Here is a 15,490-nt window from a genome sequence, read left to right on the forward strand (position 1 = left end):
AACTCCTGATAGCCCAACGATGAATTTAAATTAACATTGTGGGGTCCATTATACCCCAATAGCTTTTGTGTCTAACTGCCTAACTATATTATGTTTCTAAGCTGTCATACATGGGGGCAGGACAGCAGGCAATGGAGGAGGGAAGCAAGGATGGCAGGCGTTGGGGGGGTGAGCAGGCAGTACGCGGGTGTCAGGAGTGAGCAGGGAGATCAACATCAGGGGTAAGCATGCAAATGGGCAGGCAACAGAGTCAGGGCAAGTGGGCATTGGGGCTCTGTGTATGGGGAGTCCCAGAGGGTTGTGAGTCCATGTGTGCAGTTGAATGTCTCTCTCTCTGTGTGTGTGTGTGTATATATATATATATATATATGTGGGATTGGTGTGTGAAGTGCATGGGGCAAAGCCCCTAGTCAAACTGTTTTTCGAATACAATACCAGTAACACTTTTTTTTTACATGTTAAACTAATTTTGAAATTAACTTTATTTTCTGGTAGGATTTTAAATGAGCCTACTGAATCACAGTAGCAGATTCACATACAATTTTTAAAAATATTAGAGTTAAAAGGAATCTGGATCCAGTTTTGATAATATCACCTGTGAAAGATAGTAAATAACTTTGGACAGGCATGGTAGGCATTTCTTAATGAAGAGGTTATAAAAATCTTGAATACTAGTTGATGCTTTCCTTGCAGGATGTGTGAATATGTAGACCATCTACATGAACACTTCAAGTATCCTGTAGTAATCAAGAATGCATCCTATATGCCACCACAGGTATTGTCTGAACTTGTACTACCAGAATATTTTCAGTGCTCCCATAATAGAAGGCTCTCCTTGAACCTTTAATGGAGGCAAAAGGGAAATCCATATGTATCTTATCCAGAGCACAAGTTGTCATCCTTATGTTAAAAGAGGCATGGGTAACCTCCAGGCCACATGCCAAATTTCCATGAGGCCTTGCCCACCTCTCATAGTGGCCTAGAGGGGGTTGAGGCACTCAGATGGTGCTGGTTGGATGCTGTTTTTAAAACAAAATTATACCCTTTCATCCATAGAATACTCAGGACAGCATCTGCTGAATTCTGGATCAGACTGTTTCTCTGAAGCAGTGTTTTAAGCAGATTTTGTAAATCCACAAAATGTTTGGCCCCATCGTATTTACTTTCATTTAAAAATATATTTGCATACTATTTCATTTTCAAAAACATCAAAGTGTGTTACAACAAATAAAAACTGTATAATAACCATTAAAACACAATAAAACAAATGATTGAAGAAGTATTGAAATTGAGAGTCTGAGAGTTGGCTTTCAGATAACACCCCTGCCAGGTTAATTTGTTTAATATGACCTAGCATCAGTTAATGCATATTTTATGTAATATGAACCAAAAATGCATTGTTACATGTAATACTTAAGTTGCTGCCAAATCTATTTGCAAACCCATTCAGAGATTTATAGGGCCCAAGTGCCTATCTATCAAACTAGCTTGCTTTTAAGCAGCATATGCTGGAATAGTGACAAAGTACCACTGAAGGGTGGGCAGATGCAACCTCAAGATGGGCAAGCCTGTTCCGTGCTCAAATTTCCAAGGAAGCCAACTTCAATCGCTGCAACATCTTCTCAGGGATGGCTAACCTTTTTTGGCCCAGGAGTCACATTGAAGGTTGGCCATCCCTGAGGGCTGCATGTCAGAAGTGTGTGTGGCCAACACACACTCAGTTACACAAGCTGACACACAATAGTGCAGAAGTAGGAGGAAATGAGGTCCTCCTCCTACCCCAGCACTACTGTGGAGAAGAAAAATCAGGGGGAGAATACCCCTTTTCTTACATGGGAATAGGGCCTCTTCTGCTGATATACCACTATTACAACAAAAGTTTTTGAAAGCAAGATGCCAGCAATTCAAATGTTCTGAAGTGCATAGCAAAGGCACCTTTAAGAGGGAAGGTTTCCTACATAGTTGGTAAAATTAATTTAGGTGTTCATACTATGAGAACACATGTGTGATAAGCCCTACAAAAACTACAGTATAATAGAACAGTTTGGCCAAAGGGCAAGATTATCTTTTTTCCATTTAAAACAATGTAGGTTTTTCTTTCAGGCAGCTGGATATTCCACTGAAATGAAAGAAGATTCTGCAAGGAAATACCAGTTTCCACAAGGAGAAATCTGGCAGACACTGCTATCTGAACATAAAATACAGCTAAACAAAGCTTAAACACTGAAAGTTCTCAGGCTGAAGATTAAACTCCTCAGAGCTATTTTAAACATGGCAACTAGTTGCTTTTGCTCAAGCGACATTAGGATTTCAGATCAAATTGAATGCTTTTAGAAAGCTTTCCTCCACTTACATAACAAAAATAGATCGCATCCCAATTATAGAACTGATCACTCTAAGAAAAATAAGAGCCTTTTAATAGTAAAGCTTAAAGGGTTAATAGTTAAGCTTAAAGGGTAAGTGATTCATTTTTTCTGATGCTATTCCAAGAACTGCAGAATTATATAATGTAAGATTGCACTTTTGAATGTGCATCTGCTGAATTTAGAAGTTTCAAATAAAGTAACTATGACTAGATGCTAAATGTTGTGAGTTTCAGAGGTCATGTCAAAATTCTGAAGAATGGGAGCTTTAGCCTAGAAACAGCTATACGGGTCATCAGAGTGAAGGGAAGACAACAGGTGGCTGCAAGAAAACAGTCATTACATGCTAACAGGGTAAAGCAACTAGCATTAGATGCAACTTTCAGTTAAACCCCAAGAAAACAGGATAGGATCAAGCATAGGAAATGGGTCATCTAGGAAATAGCTGGGGCAGGGAAGAATCATAAAAAGGAGAATAGAAAGTAAGTGGCAGGGTTCACCTTCTGCCATCACTACAATGTGAAGACACTTGGTGAAGTTATCAATACTATGCAGTAAGAACTATGGAATACTTCCCAAGGAAAGATTATTTAACATCCTGGAATATGTAACTCTATTTGCACAACTCTAGACAACTCATGGTTGCTAACACAAATTAGACACTGTCAGCATATTACACCTCTGCTCAGAGATCTGCACTAGTTGTGAGTTTGCTACCAGACCAAGTTCATTAGTACATAAAGCATTTCTTGGAACCAGTTTACTTGCAGGATTGCCTTACCCCCATATATGACCACTTTGATCTGCAGAATTGGTACTGTTATAGGTGCTACATAATACTTGTTCCACAATTACTAGAAATCAATCTTTTAGTTTGGCAGCACCTATAGTTTGGAATTCCCTGCCTATTGACATCAGGTGGGCACCTTCAATCTACTTTTTCTGGCACCTGCTTAAAACATTTTTGTTTAGGTAAGCCTATCCAGCCATGAAGAAGTTTTAATTTTTTTAGTTTATTATTGACTTTAGTTTGAATGTTTTTAAAATACTTGTTTAACTGTCTTTCATTGATTTTTTATTCTATGTTTTTTATTCTTGTAAACTGTTTTGAGGTTTTATTACAATCAGGCAGTGTATGAATTTAATAAATAAATATTTTTAAAAGGAGTAGGCTTAGCATATCAGTTTCATATAAAAGTACTCACCCTGAATATTGAACATAGACCAGTGGTTCTTAACCTGGGGTGCAGAACCCTTTTTCTAGGGGTGCAAGGTGTTCAAGAGATTTTAAAAATTATTTAAATAGAAGCAGAAAATTAACTATACAACCAAAGGCTTTGGAAAACTGTCATTTATCGTAGCTAAGTTAGGCTAAAACACACATTTAAATTAAATTAAATTAAAAAATGAACAGTATTTTTTCAGGGGGTGTGAGCATATTTTGGAAATCCAAGGATGCTCTAGAACCCTTCCGTATTACGAGTTTGTCTAGTTAACTTGAAATCTTTTAAAATTATGGGAACAATGTGGAATATACAGTATCTCACATAACACGTGCTAAAGAAGTATATTTTATTGCATATATCAGAAGTGGAAAAATACTGTTTTATTATTATTACAACCTAGAAAATTACCTCTTGCAGCAAGTGAAGTTGTGCAAAAATATATCACATACAGTGTACAATTCAGTTCCAAACTCTATGAAAACCATAATTTATCATTATTACTTTCTAATCATTTAAAACATCAAAAATATGTTTCTTTTAAAGGCACTACAGCAAACTGAACATTAAGGCAAGTAACACTCTCACAAGTCCACTAGACAGCCATTTCCATTTTAATAGCTGGATGAGGATTATAACCTTCTACTTCAAAGTCATCTGTTGTGAAGTCACTGATGTTTTCAACTTTGTGAAGAATTTTGAGTTTGGGGAAAGGTCTTGGTTGCCTCTGAAGCTGAAATTTTAAAATAGCATTAGTTATTTCAGGGGGATAGAGTTCATATAAGATAGATGGCTACAATGTTGGGAAAAACAGAAGGGAGTGTAGAAAAAGAGGAAGACCAAACAAGAGATGGATTGATTCCATAAAGGAAGCCACAGACCTGAACTTACAAGATCTAAACAGGGTGGTTCATGACAGATGCTATTGGAGGTCGCTGATTCATAGGCACCATAAGTTGTAATTGACTTGAAGGCACATAATAACAAAAAACTTATTTAAGGGATATTCACACTTACATTTTTGGTTTAAATATTGCACATTAATGCTTGTATAATTTGACAAAAATTACAAAAACTACATTTGTTTAGGACTGTTAACTGTGCATGTAATGACATTAGATAGGCTCCTACCATAGTTGCTCTATTGCAGATATATCTACCAACAAATACTGCAGTTTAGTGCACAGCAGTCAACACTAAGGAATAGCTGCTGTTTTGGCTACATTGCATTGTGTGTAAACAGCAGATGCAGAAGCATCAACAGCACAGTAAACTGAGCAGCCTTCCATCTTCCTAGTAAGCAGTATTCAATCCACTCAATGCCAATGGAGATCAGATCACTGATCATGAACAGATCTTATAGTCCTTGAACAAGTGACAGGCACACTGAACAATACATTCCATAACTTCTTTTACTCCAATCAGGCTTCTAGAGGGAACAGAAACTCAACTCTCCAACTTACTGCGTGAGTGTGTGTGCGCGCATGCACTTGGGGGGGGGGGTCTGCTCCAGTAACCAGGCAGGTACCCAAGTGATGAACATACAATGTTGACAAGTACTTCTACTGCCATGTCTACAGAATGCTGCCACAACTGGCAAGATTTACTTTAAATTCTATTGTGTCCATACTGCATGCTGTAAAACAGGGAAACGTGACCCTCCAGCAATTGTGTGAATGTCAATATCAGCTCCAAACAGCATGACCACTGGTCAGGAACCATGAGGGCTTCAGGTTCCCCTCTGTGTGGTAGAAGATTAATGAGAATACAGCTTTAGTCTGAATCAAATTGGTTCACTTAACGAGTACTTCAGGTATGGAAGGAAATGAAGTGTTAGCAGTATGGAAATATGCAAATAGCCCACCTATATACTTACCTGGATTTTCAAAGGTTCAATATGGTTTAGGTATATATGAGCATCTCCTAGTGTGTGTATGAACTCACCAGGCTACATAAAAAAGAAACACAGCATTAGTATTTGAATAAAGTCATATTTTTGGAAGATTGCTGTTTCAAGATTCCTCAGCAAGTCATTTCACACACAAATTAGAAGTTACATATTCCTTATTCTGAACTAGTTTGAATGAAAGTAGTATGTTGCAATAAATATGAAATAAGAAACTTGGCCCATTATCACAGGTACATGAAGGAGACATTTTTGCAACACACTCTAGGTAAAATCTGTATTTTATGATAATGTTCTGGTAATATCTGTCTTGCTAGAAGTTATAAGCTATTAATATTAGTGACTTGTGTAGGATAAGCTGCTCTGCTGGCTCAAGCAGCAATCCATATGTGGTGCAATACTGTACCCTGTGTTTACAGAGAACCAGATGCTTAATAGCATCTGCAGGCTTATATGACAACTTTCCACTCCGTACACACTTTTCTGACTGTAGCTATATCCATTGGGGTCAACAACTGGATGCAGGAGGATCCTGGTATATAGCCTCTTCCCAGCAAAAGCAAGAACAAACTGCACTGCAGGACCTCAACAAATGCCAGCAACAGGATGCTGCCAAGAAGATACAGGAGGGCTTGCCTGGCATTGAATGGCCCCACTACACTCGGAGCATGGGAGATGCTCTACACCCTGTGCACCATGAACACAAAGTACAGATTTGTAGCCATGGAAAATTTCATGAGGGTCTCGTGATACACAGGAAAATGAATTTCAGCATCTAAAGCCTGATCCATGGTGCTTAAGAGTGATTTGAGACACATAGTTTTACTATAAACATTTCCCAAATTCCTCACGATGACTGGCTTTTATAAGCAGAAATCCTGGAACAGCAGCTATATTAACTTTCAGGACTCTCTGTATAACAGCCTTCTGATTCTCAAGTTATGACAGTGGAAGATACAAGAACATATTTGGACTATGAAATGCCTGACCTATAGAACCACTGAGAAAATTCTTATTGTATAGATCACCCCAGCGCAATACTATTAATTCCTGAATAGTTGTGGCAGGAACCATCCAAATAATTAAAGCTGTGATCCTACTGTATATGTTCTATAATTGAGAATAAATCCCATTAAACTCAATGGGGCATAATTCTGAGTAGAAGTGTATATTGCAGTGTAGGAGAAAGGTTACATTTAACCATGTTATATTCTAACACCGTGTACAAAATATCAGAAGTTTTTTTATTTATACAGTATCCTTTTTAGAAAGTATTCTTAAAAGCCCTTATTTATTTCTGTTCTGATTTGTAAATGGATTTTTTTTAAGCATAGAAATGTTAAATATACCTTTAAGCCTGTAACATGGGCAATCATTGAAGTGAGCAATGAATAACTGGCAATGTTGAAAGGTACTCCTAATCCCATATCTCCAGAACGCTGATACAACTGACAAGAGAGTTCTCCATTTAGAACATAGAACTGGCAGAGAGCATGACAGGGAGGCAAGGCCATTATGGAGACATCTGAGAAGCAATCACAGAAAACATGGCAAAAATTCTGATAAAAACAAGTACTTCACAAATATACCCAATGGTAAAATTCCACCCACAGTATAATCTTGTTGGCTGTACTAGCAATTACCATTTCCCAACATAGTGCCATAGTTAGAAACAGGCAAACAAACAAATGTTAAAACTAAATTTCAAAGAACTGGCCAGTTCATACTCACTTGTGCAGAGCACTAGTAATGGCAGTTTGGGAAGACACCCTTTTCCCAGATGAACGTAGAAGTAGTAGTTATGAGATTATAAAGAAAAGGTGGATATATTGTTTTTAAAATGTGCTTACTTTCACACAGACCACAAAGTATACAAAAGCCAACACAAAACTAATTTACTAACAAAATATGCTAGCTATTCTGGTATTTGAGAACTTGATTATAATACACATCTATAATGTACAATGACATCACATAATTAATAATATGCCCATACCTTTAGGATTCCAAGCACATAAGATGATTCTTCTGCTATCTGGATTGTTTCTGATTGTATCAATTACCTGCTGCACCTGATCTACTCCTTGTCCCATATAATCTGAAAAAACAAGAAAAAAGTGTGTTATGACTGATTTGTAATTGTTTATAAAACAGACAATGTTTAGGCTCACTCAAGTGGCAATTCATATCACTGATTCTGTTATTCTATCCCGCTAAGCAGTTCTGTTGATTTCAAGAGAATACTGAGATAATTTTCCTTTTGGACCGTCTACTAAGAAACACAAAGGTAAGATCTAAATGCACAGTACAGTCCAATCCTATTAGAATTTTGGTACTGCTTCTTTCTTGCTGATGAGGCACACAATGCATGTCCTAATGTGCAGTAATACCACCACTTCAGTTTCTTTGTTATTTTTTTCAGACTTATTTTTTTCCTTATTGTGTTCATTTGCTGCTGATTTTCATCTGAACTATCTGCATGCTATTATTGGTGGGAGTGGCTTGGATCATGCAGAACCAGAACCCTTTTCCCCTCTCATCTTTAAACATCAGACAGGTAGGAGCGAATCTGTGAGAAGAAAGCAATTCCAGTGATAACTTCATGCACATCCTCTGTAGCCATTTCCAGGGTGCAGGTTCTCCTTTCTGCTTATGCAAGTTAAGAAAGTGATCCCTGCATTAAATTGTCTAGGAAGAAAGTGTCTGGACTGCCAGAAATGGGGAGATAGGGGTGAAGGGAAGATGTCAGACATTTAAGCCATTTGATAAATGGCCATACCTATAAATCCACTTCAGTTCATGGAGGAAAGAGGTCATTTCTGAGATACTGAATATTTCTATTTTTTATTGTCCCAAGGACCCCAACAATGATAGTGATATGGTTTACAATAGACAAGGCTGGATACTACCAATAATATATGTATCAGACTGTGGCCAAACAAACAGAAATGCATCTACTCAAACATCCTAGAGGGGGAAATCTGCTTTATTCAAAACATTAATGCACTATTTTACAATTGTATCTTCTGTATCCTGTAATACTGGATTTCTAGTTAAGCATTTCTGAAGGTAACTCCAATATAGAAAAACATTGCCTCACCCGTATGCATATCTTTGTATTCTGTTCCAAAATGCCTCCACTGGAAGCCATAAACTGGGCCCAAGTCTCCTTCCTCTCTAGAAAAGAATCCCTGTTTGTCTAGGAATTCACGAGAGCCATTGGCATCCCAGATCTTAACACCTTTAGCAGAAAGCTCTTTTGCATTTGTAGAACCCTGTGTGAGGTAAGAAAGAAAGAATTATTTATTAATGTTCATCAAGAATTTTGATGCTAGTCAAGATAGCACAAGGCACTTCCTGAATTTCCTAGAAGTACAAAGGGTGGACTTCTGACTTTACCTTCCAATAAAACAACTCATAAACATTTAACTAGTACAGACTGAAGGTCAAATGTTGTGCACAAACCCTCTGGAAATAAAACAGAACTAAAAGTAAGAATAAATAAAAATGGCCTTTAAAATTAATTAATTTATATTTTAAAACCCTTGTATACAGCTTACTATCCGAGGATTTCCAAGTGTTATACCAAAATAATAAATTCATACAATAAAACTCAATAATACAGTCTCCACAATCTCCACAGTGACCAACAAGACACATCAACCAATATCAATACTCAGGAACTGCTTAGATGAACAAGGTCTTCAGCATACACTGAAACCATGGAATAGTCACCATATGCTTTACTTCTAAAGGGAGGCTGCTCCACATGGCAATTACCACCACACTAATCTCAATAATTAGGCAGGTCTAAGAGACAAGGTGGCCTTTTGGGTTATTGCATGCACTGACTCTTCGGCAAAGCAGTCACGTGATTACACCACTATCCCAATAAGCAGCAGTTTGGGTCGCAAACAGAATGAGCACTTCAGCAAAGATTCAACACAAAAAAGCAAATGTCCTGCAACCTCTATCTGCCAAGTTAGATGTTTTCGTATACAGGTCCCATTTTAAGTGTGCTGCCCAATGTTTATATGAATGTGTGGTTCCTTCACATTCACTCTATTTTTTTTAGTTCTTAAAATGCATTTTCAAATAACAATAGCTACTGGATATTAGTCACAGAGAAGATTAAATTGCTACATGCTGCTGTTTTGTGAGGAAGATAATATAATTTGTGTGCAACACTAAATACTTCACTGAATCATTGAAAACAATGAGTAAGTTTTACTCATTGATGACTTTCTACTTACAATAAACTTGGAGAAAAAAGGTTATACTGTGTTCCTCACACTTCAAAGAGTGCCATGAGAAGGACTACACTTGTTAGGTGCTAGGACTGAGTGGCAAGAGGAGACTGAGTAAGGCTAGCCCCCACTTTCTTTCCCATCACTGTTCCTGACCTCGACATATAACAAGGATGGACCGTCACACACTTGTATAGAATGCTGCTGCACCTTTGCTAATATGTTCTTACCAGCTTACACCTATTACACTAGTTCAAAACATCTGTATTGGTTTCCTGTGTAGTTCCCTGATTCAGCATGCACAGGTCCTACATAGCCTAAGCCTTGATTATTTCAGGCAACTCCTTGTTCTGTATGAGCTCCACAGAATTCTACAATGTGGGAAAGGACCACAGCTCAGTGGCAGCACACATGCTTTGCATGCAAGAAGATCCCAAGTTCAATCCCAAGCATCTCCAGTCTTATCTGAGACCCTGAAGAGCCCCTGTCAATCAATGCAAAGAATAGTGAGCTAGATGGACCAATGGTCTGACATAATATAAGGCAGCTTCTTATATATGTTCCATCTTTCCAGAAGCTTAGGTTAGCTTAAAACTAGGAGCCACTTGGTTGTGATCCTAGAACTACTGAATACATTTCTTTGACAGGCCCATTTTATGTTTTGCTTTGACACTGCTCCAGTGAAATTATCAGGCTTTTTATGATTGAATTGGAAATGTGATTTTACTCTTCCTTTTTAAAAGTTTCATAATGTTAGAGGTATTAAATGTTGTATTTGTTTTATTGTACCATGTAATGAACATTTGTGGCAAAAAGGCAGTACAGAAATGTGATACAAAAACCACGTTCTGCAATTTTGTAATGCTACTGAAACAAACATAACAAGGCTAGTGTGGAAGAAGAACCAGACAACTCAAAAAGGGTCATCATACCATATGTCCTAAGTTTAACAAAGCAAGACTACAAGTGTACTCAAACAAGTCCTGAGCTATAAGTACTACTTAAGAGTATTGCTAAGTACTAGAACATATCCATGATATATTATACCTTAATAAACCAAAGTAGTTCTTCAAGCACTCCCTTCCAGAATACCCTTTTTGTTGTTAGCAATGGAAAGCTATCTGAAAATAAATTTTAAGAGTGTTAGGAGCAGATAAAAGAACACATACTAAGTACATCTCCTATAGTACATCAGTACATACTTAGGAACAATGAAACATTAAATACCTACCAATTACTGTAAATTAAATATGGGCAAAGCAATTCTATTGCTGGGGGGCAAGAGGAGAGAAGAATCCACGGGGAACCAACTGTCACAGTTGCAGCAAGTGGGGAATGGCTTTTTTTTAAAAAAAAATTTTTTAAATTCTTCCCTCTCATTGCTCCAGTAGGAAAATTTATCATGCCAGCTCCAGGCCCATTTTGGGGACACATCAGAAGAATGAGCAAGCTTAGGATTATGTGATTCCATGGCCTCCCATAACTTGTACCCAAATGGACCTGTTTCTAGCCTCACTGCCATCAGAGAGGGAGGTCCAAAGTATCTTATGGACCCATCATCCATCTTCCCAGGAAGCACATTCTTCATATGTGGCAATTCTCTTCTGCACACTACTACTTAAGTAAGACACAGGCACATGCCTGATGTGGCTTGAACCATCACTCTGCCTTTGAAACATTTCCCTTAAAGAAAGACAAAAATACTACAGTTGCTGCATACTTGTTGCTAGTATCTAGTCTTGCAAGTCAAGGAATAAAGGACAGTACCATCTTTTACCTTCACTGCATGCCAGTGATAAGAAGGAAAAGGTTTGAATATGTAAAGATGTCAAATAATTATTCTAGATTGTTAAGACTTAATATGTATTAATGAAAATTTGTTTTGCTCACAGCACACTGAAACAATTTTCACCCTATTTTATATGGATAAGAATGCCTTATAAAATTGACAGGATTAAAAAAACCCTAACCCTTTTATTCTTCATGTTTTCGTGAGTTTGATTGGGGGGGGGGGAGAGATGCATTGTTAGAACAGATTCCTGCTCCAACACAAGCAGTAGAGGGAGAAGGGTGTGAGGTTCAATTGCCTCTTTAGCTTGACACCTGCTTCAGTCAGAATTCACCCAGTGAGATTAATAAGCTTACAAAGCTTCATTCCTGTAACTTATGACCTGCTGGGACTGATGCTTCCCCCACTCTATGTTGTTGCGAAGGGAACAAGCTGCCATTAATCAGTGATAAGGGAGACTTATCCATGCCGAACAGAGTAGATGGATTTAAGGCTGTGAGCACACTAGTCGCCTACGTTAAACCATTTCTATTGGCCACACCTAGAGGGGCAACAGGTTGATATGCCAATCAGTTGCAAAATCTGTCTGAAGCAAATTTAAACAAACATACTTCAGCAGATCCCACCAGGTTTTACAGTAAAAAGGGGCAGGGTTTGACTAGCATAGTGTGCCCCCATTTTCAGAAAAGAGGTGGAGACACACTGGAACTGGCAGACCAGTAAGTGTGTCTCTACCCTAAATCAAGTCTTCCACTTTTTTCAAATTATGCATTTCCTCAAAAGGGTGATTGGTTGCTATAGACAATGAAACATATTTGTTTGCAGCGAAAGCCTTTACACAACCACACTACTATATCTGCTAAATGACAACGGGGACCAATTGTGAAATTAATGGTTTTGGTTTGGTTCTCTGTACATATACATGGAAATATACAAAATCACTTTCTTGAATGCAAAGGCATCCAATATAGAGTTAAATGTGCTGGATTGTGGGTAAAGACTCATAACTTTCTAGAGATAGGATGATAATTACTGGGTAAAAATAGTATTTCTCCATGACTTGGAAAAGGCCATTTATTTTCCAAGTCATACAGAAATACTGTCAATAGAATAAATATTCCAAATTTGCTGCAATAGTGAATGAAGTATCACTCCCTCTAACACAGCCTTCATAACCCTGGTGCCCTCCAGGCTGTGCTGGCTGGGGCTTTTGTATTGTAGTCCAAACTATCTGGAGGGCAAAGGCTGCTCTAATTGTAAATTCAGGCAGTGAGTGCTGCTGACAATAGCTGAAACAGAACCACTACAAAAGAAGAGAGTGATTTTACTGTTCTCAGGGAACCCATGCTGGAAAGAACATGGAAGAGGAACCTTCCTGTTAAGAGTCATGCACCCAAGTTATAGGGGCCCAGTAACAATGACTCCTCCAAAGACTTCAGTGAGCAGGCAGCAATATACAGTAAAGGATTAGGTGGTCCTTGAGGTATCCTACACCTGACTTGTTAAGGGTCTTGTAAATTAATACAAGAACCTTCAATCTGGACCTACAATGTATGGGAAGTCAATGCAAGCTGTCAGAGTTAGGTGCCAGCAATAGTCTGCCCCACCAACAGTGTAGCCAAAGGTTTTTGCACCAGCTACAGCCTCCAGGTTAGGCTCAAGGGTAGCTCCACATAGAGTGCATTGCAATAATCAAGTTTTGAGGTTACCAATGCATGAATCATCATGGCCAGACTATCCCTGGTACAGCTGGTTAAATGCACTCCTAGCCGCTGAGGCTACCAACCTGAGGCTCAAAAACAACAAAAAAAGACAGTTCCAAGAGCACCCCAGAACTCCGAACCTGTTCTTTCAGAGAATGTAACCCCACACAGAACAGGCCACTTGCTAGTACAGCAGGGCCCCACTCATACGGCAGGTTATGTTCCAGACCCCTGCTGAAAAGCAAAAACCGCCAAAAAGCGGAACTCATTGAATAGAATAGCGCATGACACCTGAAAACCACCATAAAAGCAGAACAAGCGCTGTATGAGTGCGTCTAATTGAGACCGCCGCATTAGCAAAGCACCGTAAAGTGGGACCTTACTGTATCCCTTTACAAAGCACGCCAACCTTATCATTCAATATGAGGGGATTCCATTTCATGTGTAGAATTGCACGCGTCTGTATTAAATTCAGGTTTCATTTTCAATTAGATTCTTTCAAAAAGCAACTTTTAAAAAAATTGAAATTGTGAGTTTTTATCTACCCTGGTTCTGGGGACCTGATATTGAAACAGTACCTTGGGTGGGGTGGGGTGGGGCGCCGAGTCTCCAAAGCTCTAGATTCCCTATGATGAGAAATACATATCCCTGACATTTAACGTTCGCTTGTTATTTGGGACTAATCGTGTGGAAGTTAGCACACACGCACAAATGGGCTCCATTATTAATCATTCGGTTTTGGCGGGTAAATGCTGCACCGTCCCGCCCTCCCCCGCCCCGCTGCAGCTGCAAGTAAGAGCCGGATCATGAAACAGGGCCCTGTCCATTTCTCCCTACTTCACACACACCAGCAAAAAGAAAAGCCCACCAACGCCCACAAAATGAGAAACAAATGGAAAACGTTTGGGGCTTCATTTTAACGGTTGTGTGGGTTTCATTATGCTTCTTTTTTAGAGGTATTAAAGAATTCCCTAACATTGTCGAGAGGAGGGGTACGTGCATTGTCATGCTTCAGAAGAGGCAGCTCCTTCTTATCTTCTTCCCGCCTAACGGGGGGGAGAGAAGAACTAGAAGAGGATCAGGAGGGAGGAGGAGGAAAAAGAGGTTCACCTCTGAGACTGTACCGCGTTTGCATTCCGAAGACGGAGATGGTGCCGGTGCCTGTCCGGTCCTCTTTTCTGTGCCCAAACTGCAGGATCTGCTGGACTTGCCTGAGGTACTGAAGCTCCCCATGAGGAGGAGGCGCCGACCCCACACCGAGAGGCTCCCTCTGAGGAAGCGCAGGGCTGTCGTTCACAGTCACCCCGGCAGGCATAGCGACGACTGAAAGAATGTACAAGAGACGAGAGGAAAACTAGCCGATGGAGGATTTCCCGCTCGTTGTGCCACCGCTTCAAAATTGGCGCGTCCGGCTACCCGTTTCCCGCTGGCCAATAAGACAGAGAAAGAGGCGGGCACTGTTACCGACTCTGGTTTGCTGCTGGCTGGCACACTTCATCTCATCCGCTGCTTGCGGACATTAGATAAGTTTCACTCCCGCTGTCTTTGAGACCGGTCGGTCGGTCTATTAAGCGGATTGGCTTAATAATTATTTAGTAGGCGCGTTAGCCCCTGTCGAGTGTCTGCCTAATGTTGACGCCTTTCTTCCTTAGGCTCCTAATTAGTGGCTGATGCAATAATACTGTGTACTCTCGGTTTTTCTCGACGAGCTACTCTTGAGTTTTGCTACTAGGTTGCACTCTTTGTTGAAATGAAGGCAGGACAAATGGGAGCTGTAACACAATTTTGCGTTGTGAAGTTCTGTTCAGGATACTCCAGCTCCACTCCATTTTCCCTACCCCGTCTTGTGCGTGGGTGGTGCCGTTTTGGTTATACAGACGGTGGCGTCCACAGTCTAAACATGAAAAATAAAGGGAATTATATCAAAGTAGAAAACGTATTTAATGTATAATTGTTTCAGTGTTGTTATTGCTAGCTGTCTTAAGTTCTGTTGAGGAAAGCAAGGGATATAAATGTTTTAAATTATACAGCCACGAAAGTCAGCATGATTTTTTTGCATTCTGCAATGTTAAATTGAAAATACCCCCATGCCATTCTGATGCTTCCCATAAGTTCATTTCAAAACAAAACCTTACAAAACGTATAGTCCTGAACTCAGAAACGCTTGCTTAACAACCCTCTATGCAAAACAGAGAGATTCAAGAGTAAAAAGAGGGAGAAATCAGACCCCTTTTGGACTTTTTTCTGTCAATAATCAGT

General features: G+C 39.3%; 2 protein-coding genes across 5 annotated transcripts in view; one reads left to right on the forward strand and one right to left on the reverse strand.

Moving 5' to 3' along the window:
- The window catches only part of ENOSF1 (enolase superfamily member 1), a 29,595-nt gene extending 26,091 nt beyond the window's left edge, over positions 1 to 3,504 (forward strand). Inside the window, exons 13-14 of one of the 4 annotated variants that reach the window (XM_061596447.1) lie at positions 694 to 775; positions 2,104 to 3,503. In XM_061596447.1, the coding sequence (XP_061452431.1) occupies positions 694 to 775; positions 2,104 to 2,220 (199 nt within the window). In that variant the 3' untranslated portion in view covers positions 2,221 to 3,503. Of the gene's footprint in view, positions 1 to 693; positions 776 to 2,103 lie in introns of all 4 variants that reach the window. The other 3 variants (XM_061596437.1, XM_061596466.1, XM_061596457.1) reach the window with 3 other exon arrangements.
- A 417-nt stretch (positions 3,505 to 3,921) lies between these two features.
- On the reverse strand, positions 3,922 to 15,093 carry TYMS (thymidylate synthetase). Its single transcript, XM_061596481.1, has 7 exons — positions 14,342 to 15,093; positions 10,787 to 10,860; positions 8,593 to 8,767; positions 7,489 to 7,590; positions 6,842 to 7,017; positions 5,463 to 5,534; positions 3,922 to 4,319 (listed from the first exon to the last, which is right to left on the reverse strand). The coding sequence occupies exons 1-7, from the start codon at positions 14,544 to 14,546 to the stop codon at positions 4,182 to 4,184; spliced, it is 942 nt and encodes a 313-aa protein (XP_061452465.1). The 5' UTR covers positions 14,547 to 15,093; the 3' UTR covers positions 3,922 to 4,181.
- Positions 15,094 to 15,490: the final 397 nt, after the last annotated feature.

The sequence above is a fragment of the Rhineura floridana genome, chromosome 1 (assembly GCF_030035675.1).
Source record: "Rhineura floridana isolate rRhiFlo1 chromosome 1, rRhiFlo1.hap2, whole genome shotgun sequence".
Taxonomy (NCBI): domain Eukaryota; kingdom Metazoa; phylum Chordata; class Lepidosauria; order Squamata; family Rhineuridae; genus Rhineura; species Rhineura floridana.

What these genes read in the sequence shown, in the direction of transcription:
- TYMS (XM_061596481.1), bottom strand. Translation starts at nt 14,546, where the DNA reads ATGCCTGCCGGGGTGACTGTGAACGACAGCCCTGCGCTTCCTCAGAGG. An exon ending in AACTACTTTGGTTTATTAAG is followed by an intron (nt 8,768 to 10,786) that starts GTATAATATATC and finishes TACCTCACACAG; the next exon opens with GGTTCTACAAATGCAAAAGA. An exon ending in TTGAACCTTTGAAAATCCAG is followed by an intron (nt 4,320 to 5,462) that starts GTAAGTATATAG and finishes TTAAAATTTCAG; the next exon opens with CTTCAGAGGCAACCAAGACC.